At 38.5% G+C, this 21,590-nt stretch overlaps 1 protein-coding gene across 2 annotated transcripts in view; it reads left to right on the top strand.

Moving 5' to 3' along the window:
• Nucleotides 1-15,547, top strand: part of LGR4 (leucine rich repeat containing G protein-coupled receptor 4) — a gene marked incomplete at both ends in the record, with an annotated part of 108,035 nt that extends 92,488 nt beyond the window's left edge. For both annotated transcript variants that reach the window (XM_080695356.1, XM_080695355.1), the window contains 12 exons: nt 682-750; nt 1,845-1,916; nt 2,105-2,176; nt 2,492-2,560; nt 4,031-4,102; nt 6,145-6,210; nt 7,176-7,247; nt 9,675-9,746; nt 10,049-10,174; nt 11,038-11,153; nt 11,402-11,485; nt 14,271-15,547. In XM_080695356.1, coding sequence (XP_080551482.1) covers nt 682-750; nt 1,845-1,916; nt 2,105-2,176; nt 2,492-2,560; nt 4,031-4,102; nt 6,145-6,210; nt 7,176-7,247; nt 9,675-9,746; nt 10,049-10,174; nt 11,038-11,153; nt 11,402-11,485; nt 14,271-15,547 — 2,167 coding nt within the window. The remainder of the gene's footprint in view (nt 1-681; nt 751-1,844; nt 1,917-2,104; nt 2,177-2,491; nt 2,561-4,030; nt 4,103-6,144; nt 6,211-7,175; nt 7,248-9,674; nt 9,747-10,048; nt 10,175-11,037; nt 11,154-11,401; nt 11,486-14,270) is intronic.
• Nucleotides 15,548-21,590: the final 6,043 nt, after the last annotated feature.

Genomic DNA, 21,590 nt, shown 5'->3' with positions numbered 1-21,590 from the left:
ATAGTGTGACTCAGTTGTAGTCCTCCTGGTCATTCTCTTCTCGAGTTCTCATGCTGGTGGTGGGACAGGCTGTCTGCTCTCACACCTGAATTTCACACTAAACTCCACATGGAAGCCTCAATTTCATGCTCATTTCTCTCATCTACAAATGTATATTCAATGCATTCTATTTCCTAGTGAATTTTCTGAGAAATAAGCATTCAGATAATTTGCTTATTTAATTCTCCAGTCACATGCAACTCTGAAAACTCTTTGAACTTTTAAAATTACATAGTCATAGAAGAAGCAGTATTTTTTTACCTTCTCTTCAACATTCTAAGAAAAAGTATAAATTCAATTAAAACTCTTGCACGCTTTTATTTATTATTTTTTTTTTGTGTGTGTGTGTGGTACTGGGGGTGGAACCCAGAGGCTTTCAACCTCTGGGCTATACTCCCAGCCCTATTTTATATTTTGTTTGGAAACAGGGTCTCATTAAGTTGTTGAGAGCCCCACTAAGTAGCTGAGGCTGGCTTCCAACCTGTGCAATCCTCCTGTCTCAGCCTCCCAAGCACGGGGATTACAAGCGTGCGCCACCACGCCCAGCTAAGATATGACTTTTTAATATATATTTGTACTGAAATGCCTTATAAATTGTGATCACTGTTCAGTATCTTTACATATGTTCTCTCATTTTTCTAGGGACTTGAATTATAATAACTTGGAAGAATTTCCTCAAGCTATCAAAGCCCTTCCTAGCCTAAAAGAGCTGTGAGTATTGTTTTGTGTTCTTTATGCCCTAATATCCTTTGAATTTACCATGTAATATTCCAACAGAGAGATTTTTAGAACATCATTGTACTGCTATGTATATATATATATCCATGACACACATGAGCACACACATAATCATATGAATCAAATTGTGTTAGCTGGTACAATTTTGAACAGAAGGTGTGATGATGTTGAAACTAAAAGGTATGATGTATGTAGTCTGTGCCTTTGAGGAGTTTAGAGGCTTAGTCTTACTCGAAGGCAGACCACAGAAGACAGGCACATAGCTACATAGCTGTTTCTAGGTAGAAATAAGTTTTGAATGAATGGGATAAAGAAGACATCCCAGAAAAAGACTTCGTTAAAGCTCAGAGTCATTGGAAAAGGCATCAGCAAAGAATTTGGAAAAGCATTTGATCAGATTTAAAGAAAGATGAAAATATTCAAATGATGAAAAAGTATGAGTGAGCAGTTTGAACACTGGGTTTGTTACGAGCAGAGGAATATATATGGCATAACAAAGATTGACAGCTAGTAGTCTACCATGCATTGCCTAAAGGCAAAATGGAGAGATTTGGGGGCCGGAATACCTTGATGCTCATAGTATAAAGTCCTCTGATGATGAAGCAACAGATGATGTGTATGAGACACCTGCTAGATACTAGTCTAATCAGTGGGTTTAAAGGAATTAGATATAGTTCTGAAAAAGATAAGAGAGCATTAAAAATGTAGGCTCCCCACATTTAAAAAAATATTTGTGGCCAGGTGTGGTGGCACATGCTTGTAATCCCCGCGCTTGGGAGGCGGAGACAGGAGGACCGCGCTGGTTCAGAGCCAGCCTGGCTGGCTTAAGAGACCCTGTTTCCACATAGAAAAGTTAAAAAAATAGGTCTGGGAGTGTAGCCCGTGGGAGTGTAGCCCGGAGGTAGAAGGGCTTCCAGGAACCCCAGTACCACCAAAAAAAAAAAAAAAATTGTGTAAGCTTTATCAGTTCTATTTTGTATAATATTGAACAGCAGTGTAGTATCTCCAGTTTTAACATATTTCACATTACATGCACATTTGAATATATTTTTCTTGTATCTTTCTAGGGGATTTCATAGCAATTCCATTTCTATTATCCCTGATGGAGCATTTGGTGGTAATCCACTTTTAAGAACTATGTAAGTACTTTTGAAAGTTTCTTTTAAATACATAATCATGTAAAGCTATATCTGTACAATGCCAGCCAAACAGCTGGATAAGGAATGAAAATTCAGGCTTTTAGAAATATGTACATTATGAATATAATTCAACATTAGAGCGCTGGTGAACATATGAAAACTTTTCTTCTTTTGGATTTTTTTTACAGACATTTGTATGATAATCCTCTATCTTTTGTGGGGAACTCGGCATTTCACAATCTATCTGATCTGCATTCCTTGTAAGTATTGTGCAAGTTTAAAAACATACTCTTCTAATGCAAAACAAGAATTGATTATCATAGCTTCAGAAAACAAAGTCTTTTATTTGTTTCTCTCCCTGGGCAGAAGTCCAAAATATGGCTGTGGACATTTATAGTGGTTTTTATTGATTGTGAACACTTGACTAAACTATCACGCTCTCAAGTGCCATCAAGGGATGGGTGACTACCTTTGCTTTTAGTACTATAATTGTAAACTGTTTAAAAGACAAAGTGAAAATATCCTCAATGAAAAATATAATTTTTAATTACTTTTTCTCTCTGAATTTCTTAAAGAGTCATTCGTGGTGCCAGCATGGTGCAGTCATTCCCCAATCTAACCGGAACTGTCCACCTGGAGAGCCTGTAAGTGGGGCTTTGAGCAGGGCGCTTGGGAGGGTCCATCCACAGGCCTGCTAGCAGGGTGCTGGTGCTTTTTAATGATGATGATGGGTTCATTCCCATTCTTTCAAACTCCCTTTGTCAACATTATGCATAGAGATGGATGTGTTAGGTCTGGGGTCAATCACCTCAAGCAGAGTAGAGCATACTATGCAAACAGAAAATCTAAAAATGTCACTGAAAATATAAAAGCACAGATAAGTGCCAAATTAGAAGCAGTGCTGTAGGAACTCAGAACCTATGTACACCAGCAGAGAATGCTTTGCCCAGGAGGTGGAACGTTTGGAAATTGAACATTACCAGGTTTCCCAGAGTTGGGTCTTATGTTTAGAAAGGCAGGATTTAGTAAAACTAGGAATATCAAGAATATACTCAGGGAGGGCATACAGATTATCAGATAGCTAAGAATTGTATGTTTATAATAGGATGAAATGTGTCATGGGGAGATTTGGAAAATTGAGTCCAGATAGTTGAATGACAAGCCTTGAATACTGAACAGTTGGCTATGGCAAAGTCTCCTCGTGTCAAGTCTGTGAATGGGTTACAGGTGCATCTAAGATCTTGCCCTCAGCCCTGCAGAAAGATAGTGAGGCCTGAAGCAGCTCGGGTCTCCAGCTATGGGAGCCTTACCACAGTGTGCCATATGAATGTTAACGATTTTCACACATGCCAGGTTGCAAAATATAAAAGTTGGGAAATACTAAGATAAGGAGTTTAAACTGAACCTTTAAGGCAGCTTGCCAGTGTGGAGAATGTTTGAGCAGGTGGTATGAGGAAGGAAAGGAGAAGAGGGACTAGAGCTAGAAGAGCCTCGAGGAGGCACAGAATGGTCACATCCAGCACCATCGCTGAGTTCCCGCAGGACAAGTAGCGGGGTCTGTCAGATCCCTCCACCCCTCCTGACATCTGATCTGCATTATAGCTGTAAAAGTAGAGAGAAGGGGTCAGATATTAGAACAGGACAGAGGAAGAAATAGCCAGAGCTGATGACTGAAAGTGGGAGGATAGACCGGGGGGAGGGCATATTTCAGAGTGCTGGGCCACATCCACTGGGGAAACATAGGAATGATATTTGGAGGCTAAGTTGCTTTCAGATGTTTTGAGTGTGTGAGAGTAACAGGCAGGTGGTTGTGGCCAGGCTGTGACTGAGAATTCTTATTTTTCTATTGGTCCATGTGGGAAGTCAAGCCCATCATCTGGGGAACACTAACATCTTACATCACAAGGCTTTCTAGCATCATTGGGAAGGTGATTCTAACCAAGTGTGAAGTGGATCAACACTCCCACATCCCTAACTTTGGAGACTGACTGGGCAGTAGGATGCAGTCTCTATTCACATGATTTATGTGTGCATTTATTTTTGAATACAAGAATAATATCTTGTTTACTATCCTGGCTTGAATTATTTCTTAGATGAGTAATGTTCTTTCGCAGGACATTGACAGGTACCAAGATAAGCAGCATACCTGATAATTTGTGCCAGGAACAGAAGATGCTCAGGACATTGTAAGTTGTATTCTTTTCCCCTTCTCCTCATAACTTTTTTTTTATGTACTTTACAAATGTTCAGGTTTATATATTTATTTTGAACAGATGGGCATTCAACCCCTAAGCTACACACCCCAGCCTTATTATTTTTTAATTAATTAATTTGTTTTGAAACAAGGTCTCACTAAGTTGCTGGGGGTCGCTCTAATTTTCCAAGGCTGTCTTTGAAATCCATGATCCTACTGTTTCAGCCTCCCAAGTACTGATGTTATTGTTATCTACCACCACACCTGGCTCTGGTTTTATATTTGTTTATTTATTTATTTATTTAATTTTATTTTTTCTGGTAGTACTGGGGTTCCTGGAAACCCTTCTACCTCCGGGCTACACTCCCAGACCTATTTCATGCTTTTTATTTGGAAACAGGGTCTCTTAAGCTAGCACGGCTGGCTTCAAACTTGCTCGATCCTCCTGTCTCCGCCTCCCAAGTGCGGGGATTACAACCGTGCACCACCACGCCCGGCTCTGGTTTTATTTATTTTTAACAAACTGTTTTCCTGAGGAGGTTTTGAGGCATACTGATGTCTTATTTTTCTTTCATGTAAAGGAGCAGACATTTTAGTAGACCCCAGGGAGGTAATGCATTTGAATTTGGATCTAGGATTGTACATATATTACGCCTCTTGTGACTTTATTTTGAACCAAGTAAAACCAAGGTAGATTCTGTATCGGGTTTTTTTTTTGTTTGTTTTGTTTTGTTTTTCTTATCCTGACTCCTTGTCAGTTTCCTAATTTTTCCAGGGGTGTTATCTCCCTGTATTTTTCTCTTTTTCTTTGGTAACCTTACAAGGCTGAAAGCTGTCTTAAATTAGGAATGAAAGTATGTAGCTTTCTAAAAACTTTTAAGTTGACCTAGAAATTAAAAGTAAATACAGGATGTAAAAATGTCACCAAAGCAAACAATTAAGTTATTAAGTTGTTAATAAGCATTCAGTGGAAGGAAATAGTAACAAAATAAGTGACTGATTGAGTAAGCAAATAATTAAATGGTGTAGTGGAGTCACTTCAACTTGATGATAAAGTGAGGGAAAACTGCTTTAGGATTGAACATTAACGGTTTTGACATTTTTTTCTAATACAATTTTTTAATGTAAGTACATGTATCATTATATTATAGATTTTTTTATTATAGGACCACATAGAGAATATTTACAATAACAAGTATTGGATAAATATTTTCAATAAACAACATTGACATAAGCAATATTAAGAAGTATATATATATATTTTATTTTTTTGGTGGTACTGGGGGTGGAACCCAGAGGCTTTCTACCTCCAGGCTATACTCCCAGACCTATTTTATATTTTATTTGGAAACAGGGTCTCACTAAGTTGCTGAGAGCCTCACTAAGTAGCTGAGGCTGGCTTCAAACCTGCACAATCCTCCTGTCTCAGCCTCCCAAGTGCGGGGATTACAAGCGTGCGCCACCACGCCCGGCTGAGAAGTATAAATTTTTAAAACCTGCAGCTTGACCACTTAAAACATTTACATATTATATGTTATCATTTAAATAGCCCTTGAAAAGTATAGTGTGTTTCTTCATATTGTCTGCATTCAGCATTATGTACTTGAACTTAACAGATCTTATGCCTATATTATGCTACCAATTTTCTCTAGAAGCTTGTCTTACGGAGAAAATAGTTGCTTTTATTATTCAGCTCTTATCACTTTAGTTGTGCTCTCTTTGTTACTTTTCTTTTTGTGGTACTAGTGATTAAACCCAGGGGATTTCTACTTCCAAATAACACCCCCAATCCTTTCTATTTTTTTTTTTTCTTTTGAGACAGGGTCTCCCTAGGTTACTGAAAGTCTCACTAGGTTGCTGAGGCTGGTCTCCATCCTGCAATCCTCCTGTCTCAGCCTCCCAAGTACTAGAATCGCAGGTGTATACCACCACACGTGGCTCTTAGTTGCTACTCTCAAGGCTTCTGAGTGCAGCATTTTTTCACAGAGTATTCTAATAACTTGACATTAATTTGTTCATTTCTGTTGTTTTAAGGGACTTGTCTTACAACAACATAAGAGACCTTCCAAGTTTTAATGGTTGCCATGCTCTGGAAGAAATGTAAGTTGATCTTTGGCTTATTCCTTTTGCTGTTGTGTGTTATTAGTTTGCTGAACATTTCCTATTTTGGATAAATGGTGTTAATATCAAGAAATTAGAAATTCATATAATCAGGTATTCCTGTCAACAAAATGTCAAATTGTGTCAGATGTATTCATGCCTCCAGCATTAACTTAGGCTCTCATCTATCAGGCATTCTAATTGATGCTTATAGAGTGGGGTAGCTAAAACCCTCTCTCTCTCTCTATATATATATATATATATGTGTGTGTGTGTGTGTGTGTGTGTGTGTGTGTGTGTGTGTGTGTTACTAGGGATTGAACCCAGAAGCATTCTAGACCTTCAAGCTATATCCCAAACCGATTTTAATTTTTATTTGGAAACAGGGTCTTGCTACATTGATGAGAATCTCATTACTTGCTGAGGTTGTCCTCAAACTTACAACCTTCCTGTCTCAGCCTCCTGAGTACTGGGATTACAGGCGTGCACCACCACGCCTGGCTTATACTTTTAAAACAAACACAGAGAAAGTTGTCCTGGCTCCTGAGGGAAACCAGACGTGAACACTGGTGCCCACTGTGGACCTACGTGCAACAGCTCTAGTGAAAGCTGGGTGCCGACTGAGTGGAAGTTATTAATTCTCCACCATTTGGTCTCTTTCTTCCCCAGCTTCCTGTCCTGTTGTCTTGGGTCTTTTACCATCATCTTCCTTCCCTCATACCTGAGTGGGCTTGATAAGCAATTTAGATAATGGACCAGTTAACTCCGAGAATAATTTGGGATAGAGTACCAGTTAGTCTAGCCTTTTCATTTTATAGATGAGAAAATAACAGTTCTCTGTAAACAAGATCAATGTATGTTATATATGAATGGGTATTTGAATTTTGAAAAAACAACAAAAAATCTTATTTTTCAAAATATTTTTTTTCTTTCTCACTCTTAACCCCCCCCCCTTCATTTTTTAGTTCATTGCAACGTAATCAAATCTACCAAATAAAGGAAGGTACTTTTCAAGGCCTGGTATCCCTAAGGATTCTGTAAGTTTGTCTTATTAATTAAAATTTTTATTAAGTTAGAATTTATATGCCAGTATGATTTTCATATTATTAGCTATATTTAAAACATAGCACTTACCACTTGGTACTTTGTAAATAACATACTTTACCTTAGCTAATAGATGATATTGCCTATCAGTGAATGAAAAGAAGTGTGTGTATATAACCTAAGAGACGCAGCTTTGCTTGTTTTCAAGTTATAATGGTGCGGTTTGTCAGTTCATTAGATGAGGGTAGGCAAACTACAGCCTGTGGCCTACATCCAGCCTGTCTCCAGTTTATAAATTAAGTTCTTTTGGAACACAGCCAAACCTTTTGTTGAAGTGTAGTCTAAAGCTGCTTTCATCGTATTATGGCAGTTGAGTCGTTGCAGCAAAGACCTCATGACCCAGACAGGTGAAAATATTTACTCTCTGGCCCTCTACAGGGAAAAGTGTGCTGACCCCTGAGCAGGGTATCTATTGCTACAAACACAGCTCATAAAGCAGACATTCTCATTGAAAAATCTTTGGTCGGTGATTGGTCTTCCCTCTCGCGCTCTTCCCCCCCATCTCTTTTCTCTCTCTCTCTCATTTATTTATTTAATCTGTGTGTAGTACTAGAGATTGAACCCAGGTATATTCTACCTTCAAGCTACTCCCCCAGCACTATTTTAGTTCTTATTTAAAAATAGTTCTCATTAAGTTGCTGAGACTGCTCTCAAATCTGTGATCCTCCTCTCTCAGATTCACAAATACTGGGATTACAGGCATGTGCCAAAACACCCAGCTAAATTATATATATGCATAATAGAGGTTGCTAGTACAAAATTTGTCACTCACTGGCTTCATAGAACTTTAGCATAAAAATAGAATATACTATATTAATATTTATTTTAACATAGAAAAGTATGAACAATCGACAGTGAAGCAAAATACATCTATTGAATCTGTTTTTCCAGTGGTTTCCCTTTAAAAAACTAAACAGGTTGGGGATGTGGCTCAGTGGTGGGGTACTTGTTTAGCATGCACAAGGCCCTGGGCTTCTTTCTTTCTTTCTTTCTTTCTTTCTTTCTTTCTTTCTTTCTTTCTTTCTTTCTTTCTTTCTTCCTTTTTCCTCAACACTGAAAAAGAAAACATGAATTCTAGTAAAAATAGAATATTTAATTGGTAGTTGGGTTTCCGTATCTTTGTTGAGGATGGTTTTTCAGGGGGCCTGGGCATGGGAACGGGAGCTGGCTTCTAGCTGTCATCACTTCTAGAGCACTGATAAATGACAACAATAGAAAGCTGGTCTTTAAGCCAGGCATGGTGGCACATGCTTGTAATCCCAGTACTCAGGAGTCTGAGACAGGAGGATCTGGCTTTGCAGCCAGCCTCAGCTACTTAGTGAGGCCCTCCACAACTTAGTGAGACCCTGTTTCAAAATAAAGAATTAAAAAAAAATCAGGCTAGGGGTGTCACTCGGAGGTAGAATGACCCTGGGTTCCATCCCCAGCACCACAAAAAAAGAAAAAAGAAAAAAGAAAGCTGGTCTTTTTTTTTTTTTTTTTTGGCGGGTTTGGGGATGGAACCCAGCGTCATTCTGCCTCTGAGCTACACTCCCTGCCCTATTTTTTATTCTTTATTTTGAAACCGGGTCTCACTGAGTTGCAGAGGGCCTCACTAAGTAGCTGAGGCTGTCCGCGAACCACGATCCTCCTGCTCAGCCTCCCAAATGCTGGGATTATAAGCGTGCGCCACCACGCCTGGCTGAAAGCTGATCTTTTTATGATTTGCCACCAAGCTTTTCTGTTCTCCATGAGATGTGTTATAGAATGAATTTATCTAATCTTTAAATTTCCATTAAGACCCAATTCAGGTGTGGCTACAGATTTTTTTTTTTTTTTTTGCTTTGTTCTGTAATAACTGAATTCTTCAGGGTCTTCCTAAATATGGAGCTCTCTCTGCTATTGATAGGATTTTTACTTCCTGCTTAGGAGAAGAATGGTATCTGGAGCCCTCCTGGAATGACCTCTTTGGCTTATTGACTGTTTGTCTTCCCTGAGGCCTTATCACTAACCTTTGAAAAGGCAAATAGTAGGAAGGCTGTTTTTATTTTCAGCTTTGTCAAGTGCTGGGCTTTTCTTCCCCTAGTTAATAGTACCAAGTATTATATCATTTAATATTTTTGAACAAGTACCAGAATGATAAGGTGGAGAAAATCCACAACTGTTTTCAAATAGACTCCATGAGAATTACAGCTACAGGGAGGTATTCTAAGAAATAGATTGTGGTGAAGAAGTGGGCATCCACATAAACATGGCAGACTGCTATCTGATCAGAGATACTGTGTCACTACTTCAGATTGGAAAGTGTAGTCTAAGTCCTTGACTGGCATTTTGAGTGTTTATTTGAAAAGATGAACAGGTTGTTTCTCTTATAATTGCAGAGATCTGAGTAGAAACCTCATCCATGAAATTCATAGCAAAGCTTTTGCGAAGCTTGGGCCAATAACTAACCTGTAAGTAGACAGATGATTATATGCAGTAATATTACAAAAGTTGTAAGTAGTGCTACAGAAACTTAACGTTTTATCATGGTCAAATAAAAATATTTTTCTCTTTATTTGTTCCCTTGTGTAAAAGCTAAGCCGAATTGATAGTAGTAGCTTCTTAGATGTCAAGGTGCATTCTAGGTCTGTTGTTTTAGCACCCCTAAACTTCTTCTTGGGGATCTGATATTTATTAATGTTAATACATAGATAGGTATTTTTGTGTGATTTGCATATTAGAGAGTTAACTTGAATTCTCATTGACATTTTAGAGATGTAAGTTTCAATGAATTAACTTCATTTCCTACGGAAGGCCTGAATGGGCTAAATCAACTGAAGCTTGTGGGCAACTTCAAGCTGAAAGAAGCCTTAGGAGCCAAGGACTTTGTTAATCTCAGGTGTGTTTTTGCTGATTTTTCTTTTTTCACTAAAGTTATGATAGGTTCTAAAATTATACAGTATCCTGGTTTTTTGCAATGGTTTCCAGATTTTTCTGACAGGCTGTAATTTTAAGAGTATTAGTTTCTACCTCTGCCCTTGCAAATTTGGTGAAAAATAGAACATGGGAATTTTCCATAGTTGTTGAGAACCTGAGCTGAAGCCCTGGATGCTCTCAGAGAGCATCATGTAACTGCTCATTAGAATTTTGTTTCTTTTCTTTTTTTTGTGGGGGGGCTTATCATTTGCAGCAAGATGTGAGAAACTATTTAAATGTGCAGAAATTAATGCAAGGCTGTAATACTTCCTAGAGACTTCAGAGTTTTGGGAGTACCTCATTAGATGTAGTAAAGTTCTTGAGAATCTTACTGTGGGAGAAGAGAGCAAGTATTTTTATTACATTTATATGAAAAAATAAATTCATTTAATAATCTAAAGCCCCAAATGACATAGGGCATTAATTCTAAATGAAACTACCAAGTTCATATGATAAATATGGCATGGTTAAGATATATATAAAAGGAATTTAAAAATTTTTACTTTAAATTGCAATATCATCAAATGTTAAATATGACTTGATTTGCATCCATATTTTAAGGACTACCTCATAGAAAGGGGAAGCTCATGGGTGTATCTTTATGACCCTCTTTATGAGTTTCACCAGCGTTATTTTCATAGGTAAGAAAACAGGCCCCCAGGGGATGAATGGTCAACCGAAAACATGCCAGGTCTTTCTGATCACAGATGGGGGTTTCAAAGATTACAAAACAAAATCATATCTGTGAAGTTACTACTCATTGTTTGTTTTACAATATTTTTCCAGGTCTTTATCAGTGCCATATGCTTATCAGTGCTGTGCATTTTGGGGTTGTGACTCTTATGCCAATTTAAACACAGAAGATAATGGCCTCCAAGACCACAGTGTGACAAAGGAGAAAGGCAAGTGCATGAACCTTTAGAAAAGGAACACTCCTTGAGGCATTAATCAAAGTGTCTGTGGTGTAATCAGTTTGGGAAGGATCAATACAAAGCCTGGGAGAAAAATGGCATGTACTGTTTTACCGGCATCTTTAATATGTTATCACACCTTGCATAAGCTGAACTTATGTTACACTAATCCATTGTAGAAACACGTGGTTCTTTTGCACTGCATGGTCTAAATTCAAAATACTTTGTTTAATATTCAGGTGCCACAGATGCAGCAAATGTCACCAGCAGTGCTGAAAATGAAGAGCATAGTCAAATAATCATCCATTGTACACCTTCCACAGGTAATGCCCAGCCCATGTGCTATAGTTTCTTGCTTTATGTAAACGTTGAACAAATATATCTCAAACTTCTGGGAGATGGGTGTGAGAAGGCGTGGGATGAGATAGTCCTGGAAGGCCTTCTGAGTCATCGTGTCGTCAGTGTACTAGGACTCAGGTATCCCTTACAGAATCTCAGATTCAGACACACTGAGCCAGAATCTGCATGTTGACCAGCTCCCCAGGTGAGGGTTCTGCACAGAGTTGGAGAGGTGCTTTCTTGATGCTCCTGTAAGTGTAGGACTAGTTCTGAATTGTTATTGGTCCATAAGGATGTTTAGGGTGCATGTTTATGTGTGTTTCATGTAGCCTTGTCTTTTCTGGTTTACCTCATAGAATTTGTAGTTTTAGAAAAGTTACTAAACTGATGCCACATGTTTGGTTGTATTGTAATATTTAGCCTAATCTACCAGAGAAGATGGGCTTATAATTTTACTCTACAAGTAAGGATTAAATTTTTTGGTTAAATGATGTGCTATGAAGTAGATTCCTGCTAGAATGATGTTGCAGGTTTATCTGGACATCAGTTTTTTTACTTAGAATCACAAGTGCTATCATAGGCCAGGCATGGTGGCGCACACTTGTAATCCCAGCATTTGGCAGGCGGGGACCAGAGGATCATGGTTCATGGACAGCCTCACCTACTTAGTGAGGCCTTTTGCAACTCAGTGAGACCCTGTTTCAAAGAATAAAAATGCTAAAAAAAAAAAAATAGGGCTGGGGGTGTAGCTCAGGGGTATAAGGCTCCTGGGTTCCATCCCCAGTACCGCAAAAAAAAAAAAAAAAAAGTGCTCTGGTGCATTAGTGACTCTTGCTGAGCCAATGAGCTTCTAGAAGGGCTGTGTGTATGTCCTTTGAATATGTAACACAGTGCACTGTGTGGAGAATGAGTTCAGTCGTACCAGATGACTAAATAGAATTGGTAAGGCTCACCTGAGTTTATGGAATTTACTGCACTGAATGTCATTATATTACACACACTATAGTTCTATATTAATTTTCAAAAGTTAGAGGTGTAGCTCACTCACTACCTGCACTGCAGTTCACGTGTTGCAGAATGTACAAAAATGAATCGATATCCCAATGAGAAGGAAACAGCTTTCTTAAAGGAGAGGCTAGACTTGAACCTGTGGTGACTCCTCTACCTACAGCCGTCTCCACTTAGTAGTCATATCCAGACAGTGATGGGCTCGTGATGAGCACCTGCTCCTTTGGTTAGCTCCAGAGCAGGCAGCAGGCTTCTAGAGACAGAGGCTGGGTGTTGGCACTTTTGGTGAAAGTGACACTACTCACCTATGAAACAGAAACAGTTCCCAACGGAGGTCCTCTTCTCCCAGGACAGATGAACCATCCTTCCTTCATGAAGAATGATGAGTCCCCATACAGAGATAAAGCTTAAAAGCTTAAAAGCTTCCATGTTAGCATTTCCTAAGAGAGAGTGGTAAAAAAAAAAAAAAAAAAAAAAAAAAGTTTCTGAGGGCTGAGCGTGGTGCACGCTTGTAATTCCAGTAATCGGCGGGAGGCTGAGACAGGAAGATCACAGGTTTGTGGCCAGCCTCAGCAACTTAGTGAGACCTCTGCAAGCTAGTGAGACCCTGTTTCAAAATAAAAATAATCTGGGCATGGTGGTGCACACTTGTAATCACAGAATTCAGGAGGCAGAGAACGGGATCGCGGTTCATGGACAGCCTCAGCTACTTAGCAAGGCCCTTTGCAACTCAGTGAGACCCTGTTTCAAAGAATAAAAAGACAAAGCCAGGCGTGGTGGCGCACGCTTGTAATCCCCACGCTTGGGAGGCGGAGACAGGAGGATCGCGCAGGTTCGAAGCCAGTCGTGCTGGTTTAAGAGACCCTGTTTCCAAAAAAAATATTAAATAGGTCTGGGAGTGTACCCAGAGGGAGAAGAGTTTCCAGGAACTCCAGTACCACCAAAAATAAAAAAAAAAAAGACAAAAAAAAAGTAGTGGTGGGGGGGTGTGACTTAGAGGTAGACTACCCCTGGTTTCCATCCCCAGGACTGCAAAAAATAAATAAATAAATAAATACATAAATAAATAAATAAATAAATAAATACAAAAAATAAAAATAAAAAAGGCCTGGAAGTATAGCTCAGAGTTAGATTGCCCCTGAGTTCAATCCCCAGTACCACAAAGAAGAAAAAAAAAATATCTGTTACTTGGAAATCAGGTAAATGGTATAAAACTGGACTGTGGGTTTGTGACTATCTGATTAAAATGCTTTATTAAATATGTTAAATTTCATAACAGTTTAGAAAGATAAATCTTTTAGGCCATTGAAGCATATAGTTTTCTTAGTCAAAATTTCTTCATTCCCAATTTTTAAATAAAACAGGTGTCATATGTGATATACCTGGCATGTCAAAATCAGTTATTAGAACAAAAATTCAACTACTAAAATGAGATCTTGCAATTCTAGTTTCTGTTATATAGCGTTTTTTTCAGCCTAGCCTGGTGTGAATAGTCAACACTGTGGTTTTTGTCTCATCTTACTGACTGACCTTCATCAGTTCACAAAGGCCTTGAAATGTCAGTTTCTTTGGATGAAAAATGGGGATAACTGTACCTATCTTAACCTGCCTTATTTGGTTGCCTTTGAATGCCATAAGAAAGAGGTAAACATCTGTTAAAGTATAATACATACGTACAGATAAACTTATAAATTATATAAGGACTAGGAAATAGGGTACTTGCTAAATCATTTTTCATTTTTTCTTTCTTCTTTATTTTAGGTGCTTTTAAGCCCTGCGAATACTTACTGGGAAGCTGGATGATTCGTCTGACCGTGTGGTTCATTTTCTTGGTTGCTCTGTTTTTCAACCTGCTTGTCATTTTAACAACGTTTGCATCCTGTGCGGCACTACCTTCCTCCAAGTTGTTCATAGGCTTGATTTCTGTGTCTAACTTATTCATGGGAGTCTACACCGGCATCTTAACTTTCCTTGATGCCGTGTCCTGGGGCAGATTCGCTGAATTTGGCATTTGGTGGGAGACTGGCAGTGGCTGCAAAGTGGCTGGGTTTCTTGCAGTTTTCTCCTCGGAGAGTGCCATCTTTTTGCTGACATTAGCAGCTGTCGAAAGAAGCTTATCTGCCAAAAATATTATGAAAAATGGGAAAAGCAATCATCTCAGGCAGTTTCGGGTTGCCGCCCTTTTTGCTTTCCTGGGTGCTGTATTAGCGGGCTGTTTCCCCCTTTTCCACAGAGGGGAATATTCTGCATCACCCCTGTGCTTGCCGTTCCCCACGGGAGAAACGCCCTCATTAGGATTCACTGTAACCTTAGTGCTGTTGAACTCACTGGCGTTTTTATTAATGGCCATTATCTACACTAAACTTTACTGCAACTTGGAAAAAGAGGACCTGTCCGAAAACTCCCAGTCCAGCATGATTAAGCATGTGGCGTGGCTCATCTTCACCAACTGCATCTTTTTTTGCCCCGTTGCCTTTTTCTCCTTTGCACCGCTGATCACCGCCATCTCTATCAGCCCCGAGATAATGAAGTCAGTCACTCTGATATTTTTCCCCTTGCCTGCTTGCCTAAATCCAGTCCTGTATGTTTTCTTCAACCCCAAATTTAAAGAAGACTGGAAGTTACTGAAGCGACGTGTTTCCAAGAAGAGCGGGTCCGTTTCGGTTTCCATCAGTAGCCAAGGTGGTTGCGTGGAACAGGACTTCTACTACGACTGCGGCATGTATTCACACTTGCAGGGGAACCTGACTGTGTGTGACTGCTGCGAATCGTTCCTCTTGACAAAGCCGGTATCGTGCAAACACTTAATAAAATCACACAGCTGTCCTGCATTGGCAGTGGCTTCTTGCCAAAGACCAGAGGGATATTGGTCTGATTGTGGCACACAGTCGGCCCACTCCGACTGTGCCGATGAAGAGGATTCCTTTGTCTCTGACAGTTCTGACCAAGTGCAGGCCTGTGGCCGGGCCTGCTTCTACCAGAGTCGAGGATTCCCTTTGGTGCGCTACGCATACAATCTACCGAGAGTTAAAGACTGAACTACTGTGTTGGTGACTGTTTCCCCATCAGCCAAAACCCTAGTGTTTTTAGAGTGAACCCTATTCTGTTCTTTTGTCGGGGAAGCAGTTCTGTAATCACTGCCTGGTGTCACTTAGAAGAAGGGGAAGGTGGCAGTTTATTTCTCAAAGCAGACATTTTTGAAAAACAGGTGCCTACATTACAAATTTCGTGACAGATGCCGTGTCCAAGCAATGTGTGGCCTATGTGAAACAAACATAACTTGAAAAGGATTTGGGAAATAGTACAGCAATATCACTTAGGTTTTTCTGATCTACAAGAAGCAAATTTACACCTGTTTCTGAATTAAGCACAAAATAAAGTATGGCTGTTAATATTTTTTAAAAATAGTTTTGTGACTTTATAAAACAAAAGAAGGCTAATTTTACCTAATGTTTCATCATTAATCTCAGGACAACTTACTGCAGGGCCAAAAAAAGGGATTTGTCTCCTAGCTAGAACTGTGAGAGTACACATAGGTACTGCCTTATTGTGTCTTCTATTTCCATCTCTGACATAAAAGAATCATAAATTTTGTTCAGTTTATATATCTAAAACCTGAAGATGTTTTTGAAACAATATTAACAGCTGTTAGATTTTTTTTTTAAATATCAAAACATTTGTTTCCGGTCATTGTATCTTGCTTTGGTGCAATCGCCATCATTTTTTTCCTCAATGTTCTGCAAGCACACTACTAGGACAAAGTAAAGGTCTAATTGCTATGTGGATTTAGTAGATTCAGCTAAATTACTAATATGGAGATCTTAATAGGACCTGAGGGATTCGATGGCTCCATGAAATGTCCCCAAACACTTCCTAGTATCATTGGCTCTAACTAGTATTTTCCAGTTTTGTTGTATGTCATCTACTTATGGATTATACAGAAAATACTGAATACCGGGGTAAATACTTTTATATCATTGGAAGAAACTGGGAGTGATTATGACACAAAACACATATTTATTTCCTAGTGAGCTGGATTCTTCTGAACCTTTTCTATTGCAATGGAAACTTTCCTAGATTCTCCTTGTGATTTACAAAAGAGCCTATTCAGTAGCTCAAATACTGAGCTCTGGTTAGACAAGACAACTATGTTATTGAGTAAAAAATGTAAAAGAATAAAACTTAGTCCTATGTCTTTGAAAATTAAAAATTGACTTGATTCATATCCATGGGCTTCTGACCTATTACTGTGTGGAGTCTTAAAATTATAATTGCTCAATATGTTATTTGAACTATTTGCTAAATCAAGAGCAAACCCACTGCCATATTCATTATTCTGGATATACTAAAAAAAATCAAGCTAGATTGCAGTTTAATAATTAAACTGTACATACTGTGCATATAATGAATTTTTATCTTATGTAAATTATTTTTAGAACACAAGTTGGGAAATGTGGCTTCTGTTCATTTTGTTTAATTAAAGCTACCTCCTTTAGTGGCTGCCAGTAGCAGAATGTTAAATTGTGGTTTATATACTTTTTTTGCATTGTAAATAGTCTTGGTTGTACATTGTCAATGTAAAAACAGAATCTTTGTATATCAAAATCATGTAGTTTGTATAAAATGTGGGAGGGATTTATTTACAGTGTGTTGTAATTTTGTAAGGCCAACTATTTACAAGTTTTAAAAATTGCTATCATGTTTGTATATTTACACATCTGATAGATATTAAATCATAACTTGGTAAGAAAATCCTAATTAAAAGTTTTTTCCCAAAGTTCAAATTATTGAAAACTTTATTGCATTCATTTAAAAAATAGAATAGCAGATATGTGAAATATGTGGCAAACTGTTCTATATGGTATGAAATACAATACTATACTCAATGTTTTGAAATATTAAAGGCTTATAAAGTGGTTTATTTTGCTTTAATTTGTAATGAAGCTTAGTGTTATGAAGGAAAATTAAAAATTTTAAGTAGAGTATGAGGAGAAATGTTGGAAGTAACCAATAGAAAACACTGATACTCATCCATAAACATTTAAGAATACTGCTGGAATTTAGAAGTTTTATCCAGTCTTAAGTCTGAACTATGTCAAAGAAAATAGATTGTGAAATCCAAGAGAAACCCATTAATTATACATTATATATATTAAATACATATATTTTATTTATTTATTTATTTATTTATTTTGCGGTACTGGGGATGGAACCCAGAGGCATTCTACCTTTGAGCTACACCTCCAGGTCTATTTTTTTTTCTTTATTTTTTTAAACAGGGTCTCAGTAGCTGAGGCTGTCCGCGAACCATGATCCTTCTGTCTCAGCCTCCCGAATGCTGGGATTATATGTGTGAGCCATCACACCTGCCCCCAATTATATTTTTATTTTAAAAAGAAAACTAGCCAGGCGGTGGCACATGCATGTAATCCCAGCATTCGGGAGGCTGAGACCAGAGGATCACGGTTCATGGACAGCCTCAGCTACTTAGCAAGGCCCTTTGCAACTCAGTGAGATCCTATTTCAAAAAATAAAAAAGACTAAAAAATAGGAATGGGGTGTAGCTCAGAGGTAGATGTCCCTGGGTTCTAGGGAGAGAGAGAGAGAGAGGGAGAAGGAGAGAGAAGAGAAGAGAAGAGAAGAGAAGAGAAGAGAAGAGAAGAGAAGAGAAGAGAAGAGGAGGAGAGAAGAGCAAGCTAAATGCTTAAAAACCTACATATCTAGCCTGGCATGGTGGTGCACACTTGTAATCCCCGCGCTTGGGACGCAGAGACAGGAGGATCACGCAGGTTCAAAGCCAGCCACGCACTGGCTTAGGAGACCCTGTTTCCAAATAAAAATATAAAATAAATAGGTCTGGGAGTGTAGCCCGGAGGTAGAAGGGCTTCCAGAAACCCCAGTACCACCAAAAAAAAAAAAAAAACCTACATATTGCTGGGTGAGTGGTGCACACCAGCTTGGGAGGCTGAGACAAGAGGATTGCAGGTTTGTGGCCGGCCTCAGCAACCTAGGGAAGCCCTCTGCAACTTGGTGAGACCCTGTTTTAAAGTAAAAAATAAAATGGAACTGATGGTGCAGCTCAGAGGTAGAATGCCCTGGGATCAATCCCCCATGATACACACACACAAACACACACAAAAGCTCTACATATTAATGTAGTCAACTGCTTAGATGCTTTATTTTCACAATCATCAAGCCCTTGATTTACAAATGAGAAAACAAAGGGTTTAATAAAATTTAAGTGAATTCCTGAACCACAGCAAATTAGAACACAAACAAAACCCAATTCCTCTTAGTCTGGACAGTGTGTGTGTGTGTGTGTGTGTGTGTGTGTGTGTGTGTGTGTGTGACTTCAAGTATGTTCGGAATTTGCATAACAAAAATAAAATAGTTGTCTCTCCTCACCCTCCTCATAGCCATCCCCACTTTACAGTTATCTATAGTACACAGAAGATTTCGTCTTCACCTTACTCACTACCCCCCTCTAATCCGTCTGCCTCTTGGGTTATTTTGAAGCAACCTAAGGCATATTTAATCTGTAAATACTTCAGTATGTTTAGGGATAATTATATTAAAGTTGTATGAGATGTTGCTACAAGGCTATGATAATGATGCTATTTTTGTAACAATCTGAGCATACTGGCTTTTAAACAAAAATAATTATTTACAGAAGATTACAGGGTCAGCAAAAAAAAAATTAACTCAAATATACCATAAAAGTGAAAATAAATGAGTAGCCCCCCCAAAAAAAAGACATTTCTAAGTCAGTACCCTAAAATCTAAGGGGAGGGACCCTCTTATCAATCCATTATTAAAAGGAACCCTGAGAGCTGGGTATGGTGGAGCAGGCTTGTAATCCCCCGCTTGGGAGGCTCAGACAGGAGGATCGTACGGGTTCAAAGCCAGCCTCAGCTACTTAGTGAGGCTCTCAGCAACTTAGTGAGACCCTATTTCCAAATAAAGTATAAAAAAAAGGTCTGGAGAAAGCCTCTAGGTTCCACCCCCAGTACCACCAAAAATAAAATAAAATAAAAAATAAAAGGAACTCTGAGACAAGAGACCACCGGACTCTATTATATTCAAACTACCAACATTTGTGCCATATAACTACTGCCTCTAGCCTTTGGGGCTACAGTACTATTAGAACATAATGTAATTGTTTGTCATAAGATGACTCTGAAGCATCAAGGACAGGGCATTCTTTGTCTAGTAAAACATCTAGAGGAGGAAAGGGATGATGATACAGCCTTTTGGGTTCCCATGAGTAGAAGCTAAAGTGGAAAAGTTTTAATTCAAGGGACATCACTTTTATCTATCAGGTCCTGAGCTAGAAGCTTTGAGGATTGAGATAACAGGACTATAAAATAGATTTCCCTGTTTTACACAGGAGTAAACTAAAAGTGGAAAGGTCAACAGCTTATTTAACAAAATTTATTATGAGAAAACCTACCCGTGAGTGGTGGCACATGCCTGTAATTGCAGTACTTGAGAGGCTGAGTCAGGAGGACTGCAGTTTGATGGCCAGCCTTAGTAACTTAGTGAAGATCTCCAAAAATTAGTGAGAACCTGTTTCAAAATTTAAAAAATAAAACAGGACTCACAATATAGCTCAGAGTTAGAATGCTCCTGCGTTCAATCCCCAGTACTGAGAGAGAGAGAATATTAATTGATTCAAACTCCACTGATTTGAATCCTGAACTCTTTCATATACTAAAACCTGTATCTGTTCTAGTACACTTCAGGTAAGTTATGTCTATTGGCAAATTCCTTTTCAAGCTTACCTTTTTGTGAAGTCCAGCACCTTTTGATGTTACTCTAGAGATGTTCTAATAAAAGGGCTTAACCAGATGTACCAATGCTAATTAGGGTAGAGATTGAAAAAACTCCACTAAGCTTTATTCCTTGATCAGTTTTATTACTCATTTTAATTGCTCCAATTTTCTTCCAATTTTTATTGTTTTTACTGAAATTTTTAACAATATGCCATTTAAGTTTTATGCATTTAACTTCTTTTTAATTTTGTGGTACTGGGTATTGAATTCAGAGCCTCGTAATGTGCTAGGCAAGCACTCTACCACTGAGCTACATCCCTAGCTAACATGATTATATATATTTATTTAAATTTAAGTTTATAGTTTCTGCCTCCAGAATTGTCTTTGGTTGCTGTTATTTCTGTGTCCTGTGTTGAATTTTGCAGATCTAAATTTTATCAAAGATTTTGAATCATGTTTTGGTCAGTTTCACATGCTGTTTTTAGGCATTGTCAGTTTTCATGTGCTACTTCAACCAGTAATGTACATTATGAATTGGACAAAAGTTATATCTGGCTACTAGTTCATGTAGTTTTGTCACCATGAATAAAGCACCTAGCTTTAGTGTCTGCCACCTCTTTTCTATCTTTTTGTTTGTTGGCTGGTTGGTTTTGGTACTAGAGACTGAATTTAGGGTCATCTTAGAGGCATTCAACCTCCAAGCTACACCCCAAGCCTTTTTTAATTTTTTGAAATAGGGTCTCACTTAAGTTATTGAGGTTGGCCTTCAATCAGTAATCTTCCTGCCTCAGCCTCCCAAGTACTGGTAATAACAGGCATGTACCACCAAGCCAGGTTGTCCCTTGTTAGCTTTATTTCCATTCTCAACCCCTGAATGTGCAAGCCTGAGGTCCCACAAATTTTCTTTCTTCATAAGATGTATATGACAGCATATTTTAATTCTACGAATTTTTGCCACAAAATGATGGATTTAAAGGCACCATTTACTCTAGTGCTTGGCAGAGGTTAGAGGCTTAACACATGCCAGAGGCTTGAAGGAGTCCAACAATTTCACATTCTTAGACACAAAAGTTCCCTGCCAGACAAACGCGGTTTTACCAAAACACTTAAAGTGTGTCCACAGTATTCTTGGATACACTTGTAAATTTAAAGGTTTTCTCCTCTCTCATAAAATATGGCCTTGTTCTTAAAGAAATCACGACTGATATTTATAATCCTGACTTTCGGAGGGTGGGAGAGTCTTGACTTTTGCCTTTTTTCCTTTAAAAGGAGCTGTCTTGTGTAGGGCAGGTAACATATTTCAAGTACC

Source organism: Muscardinus avellanarius (assembly GCF_963383645.1).
Source record: "Muscardinus avellanarius genome assembly, chromosome: 1".
Taxonomy (NCBI): Eukaryota; Metazoa; Chordata; class Mammalia; order Rodentia; family Gliridae; genus Muscardinus; species Muscardinus avellanarius.
Note: the sequence above shows the minus strand (reverse complement) of the source record. Positions and strands in the feature narration are given on the sequence as shown.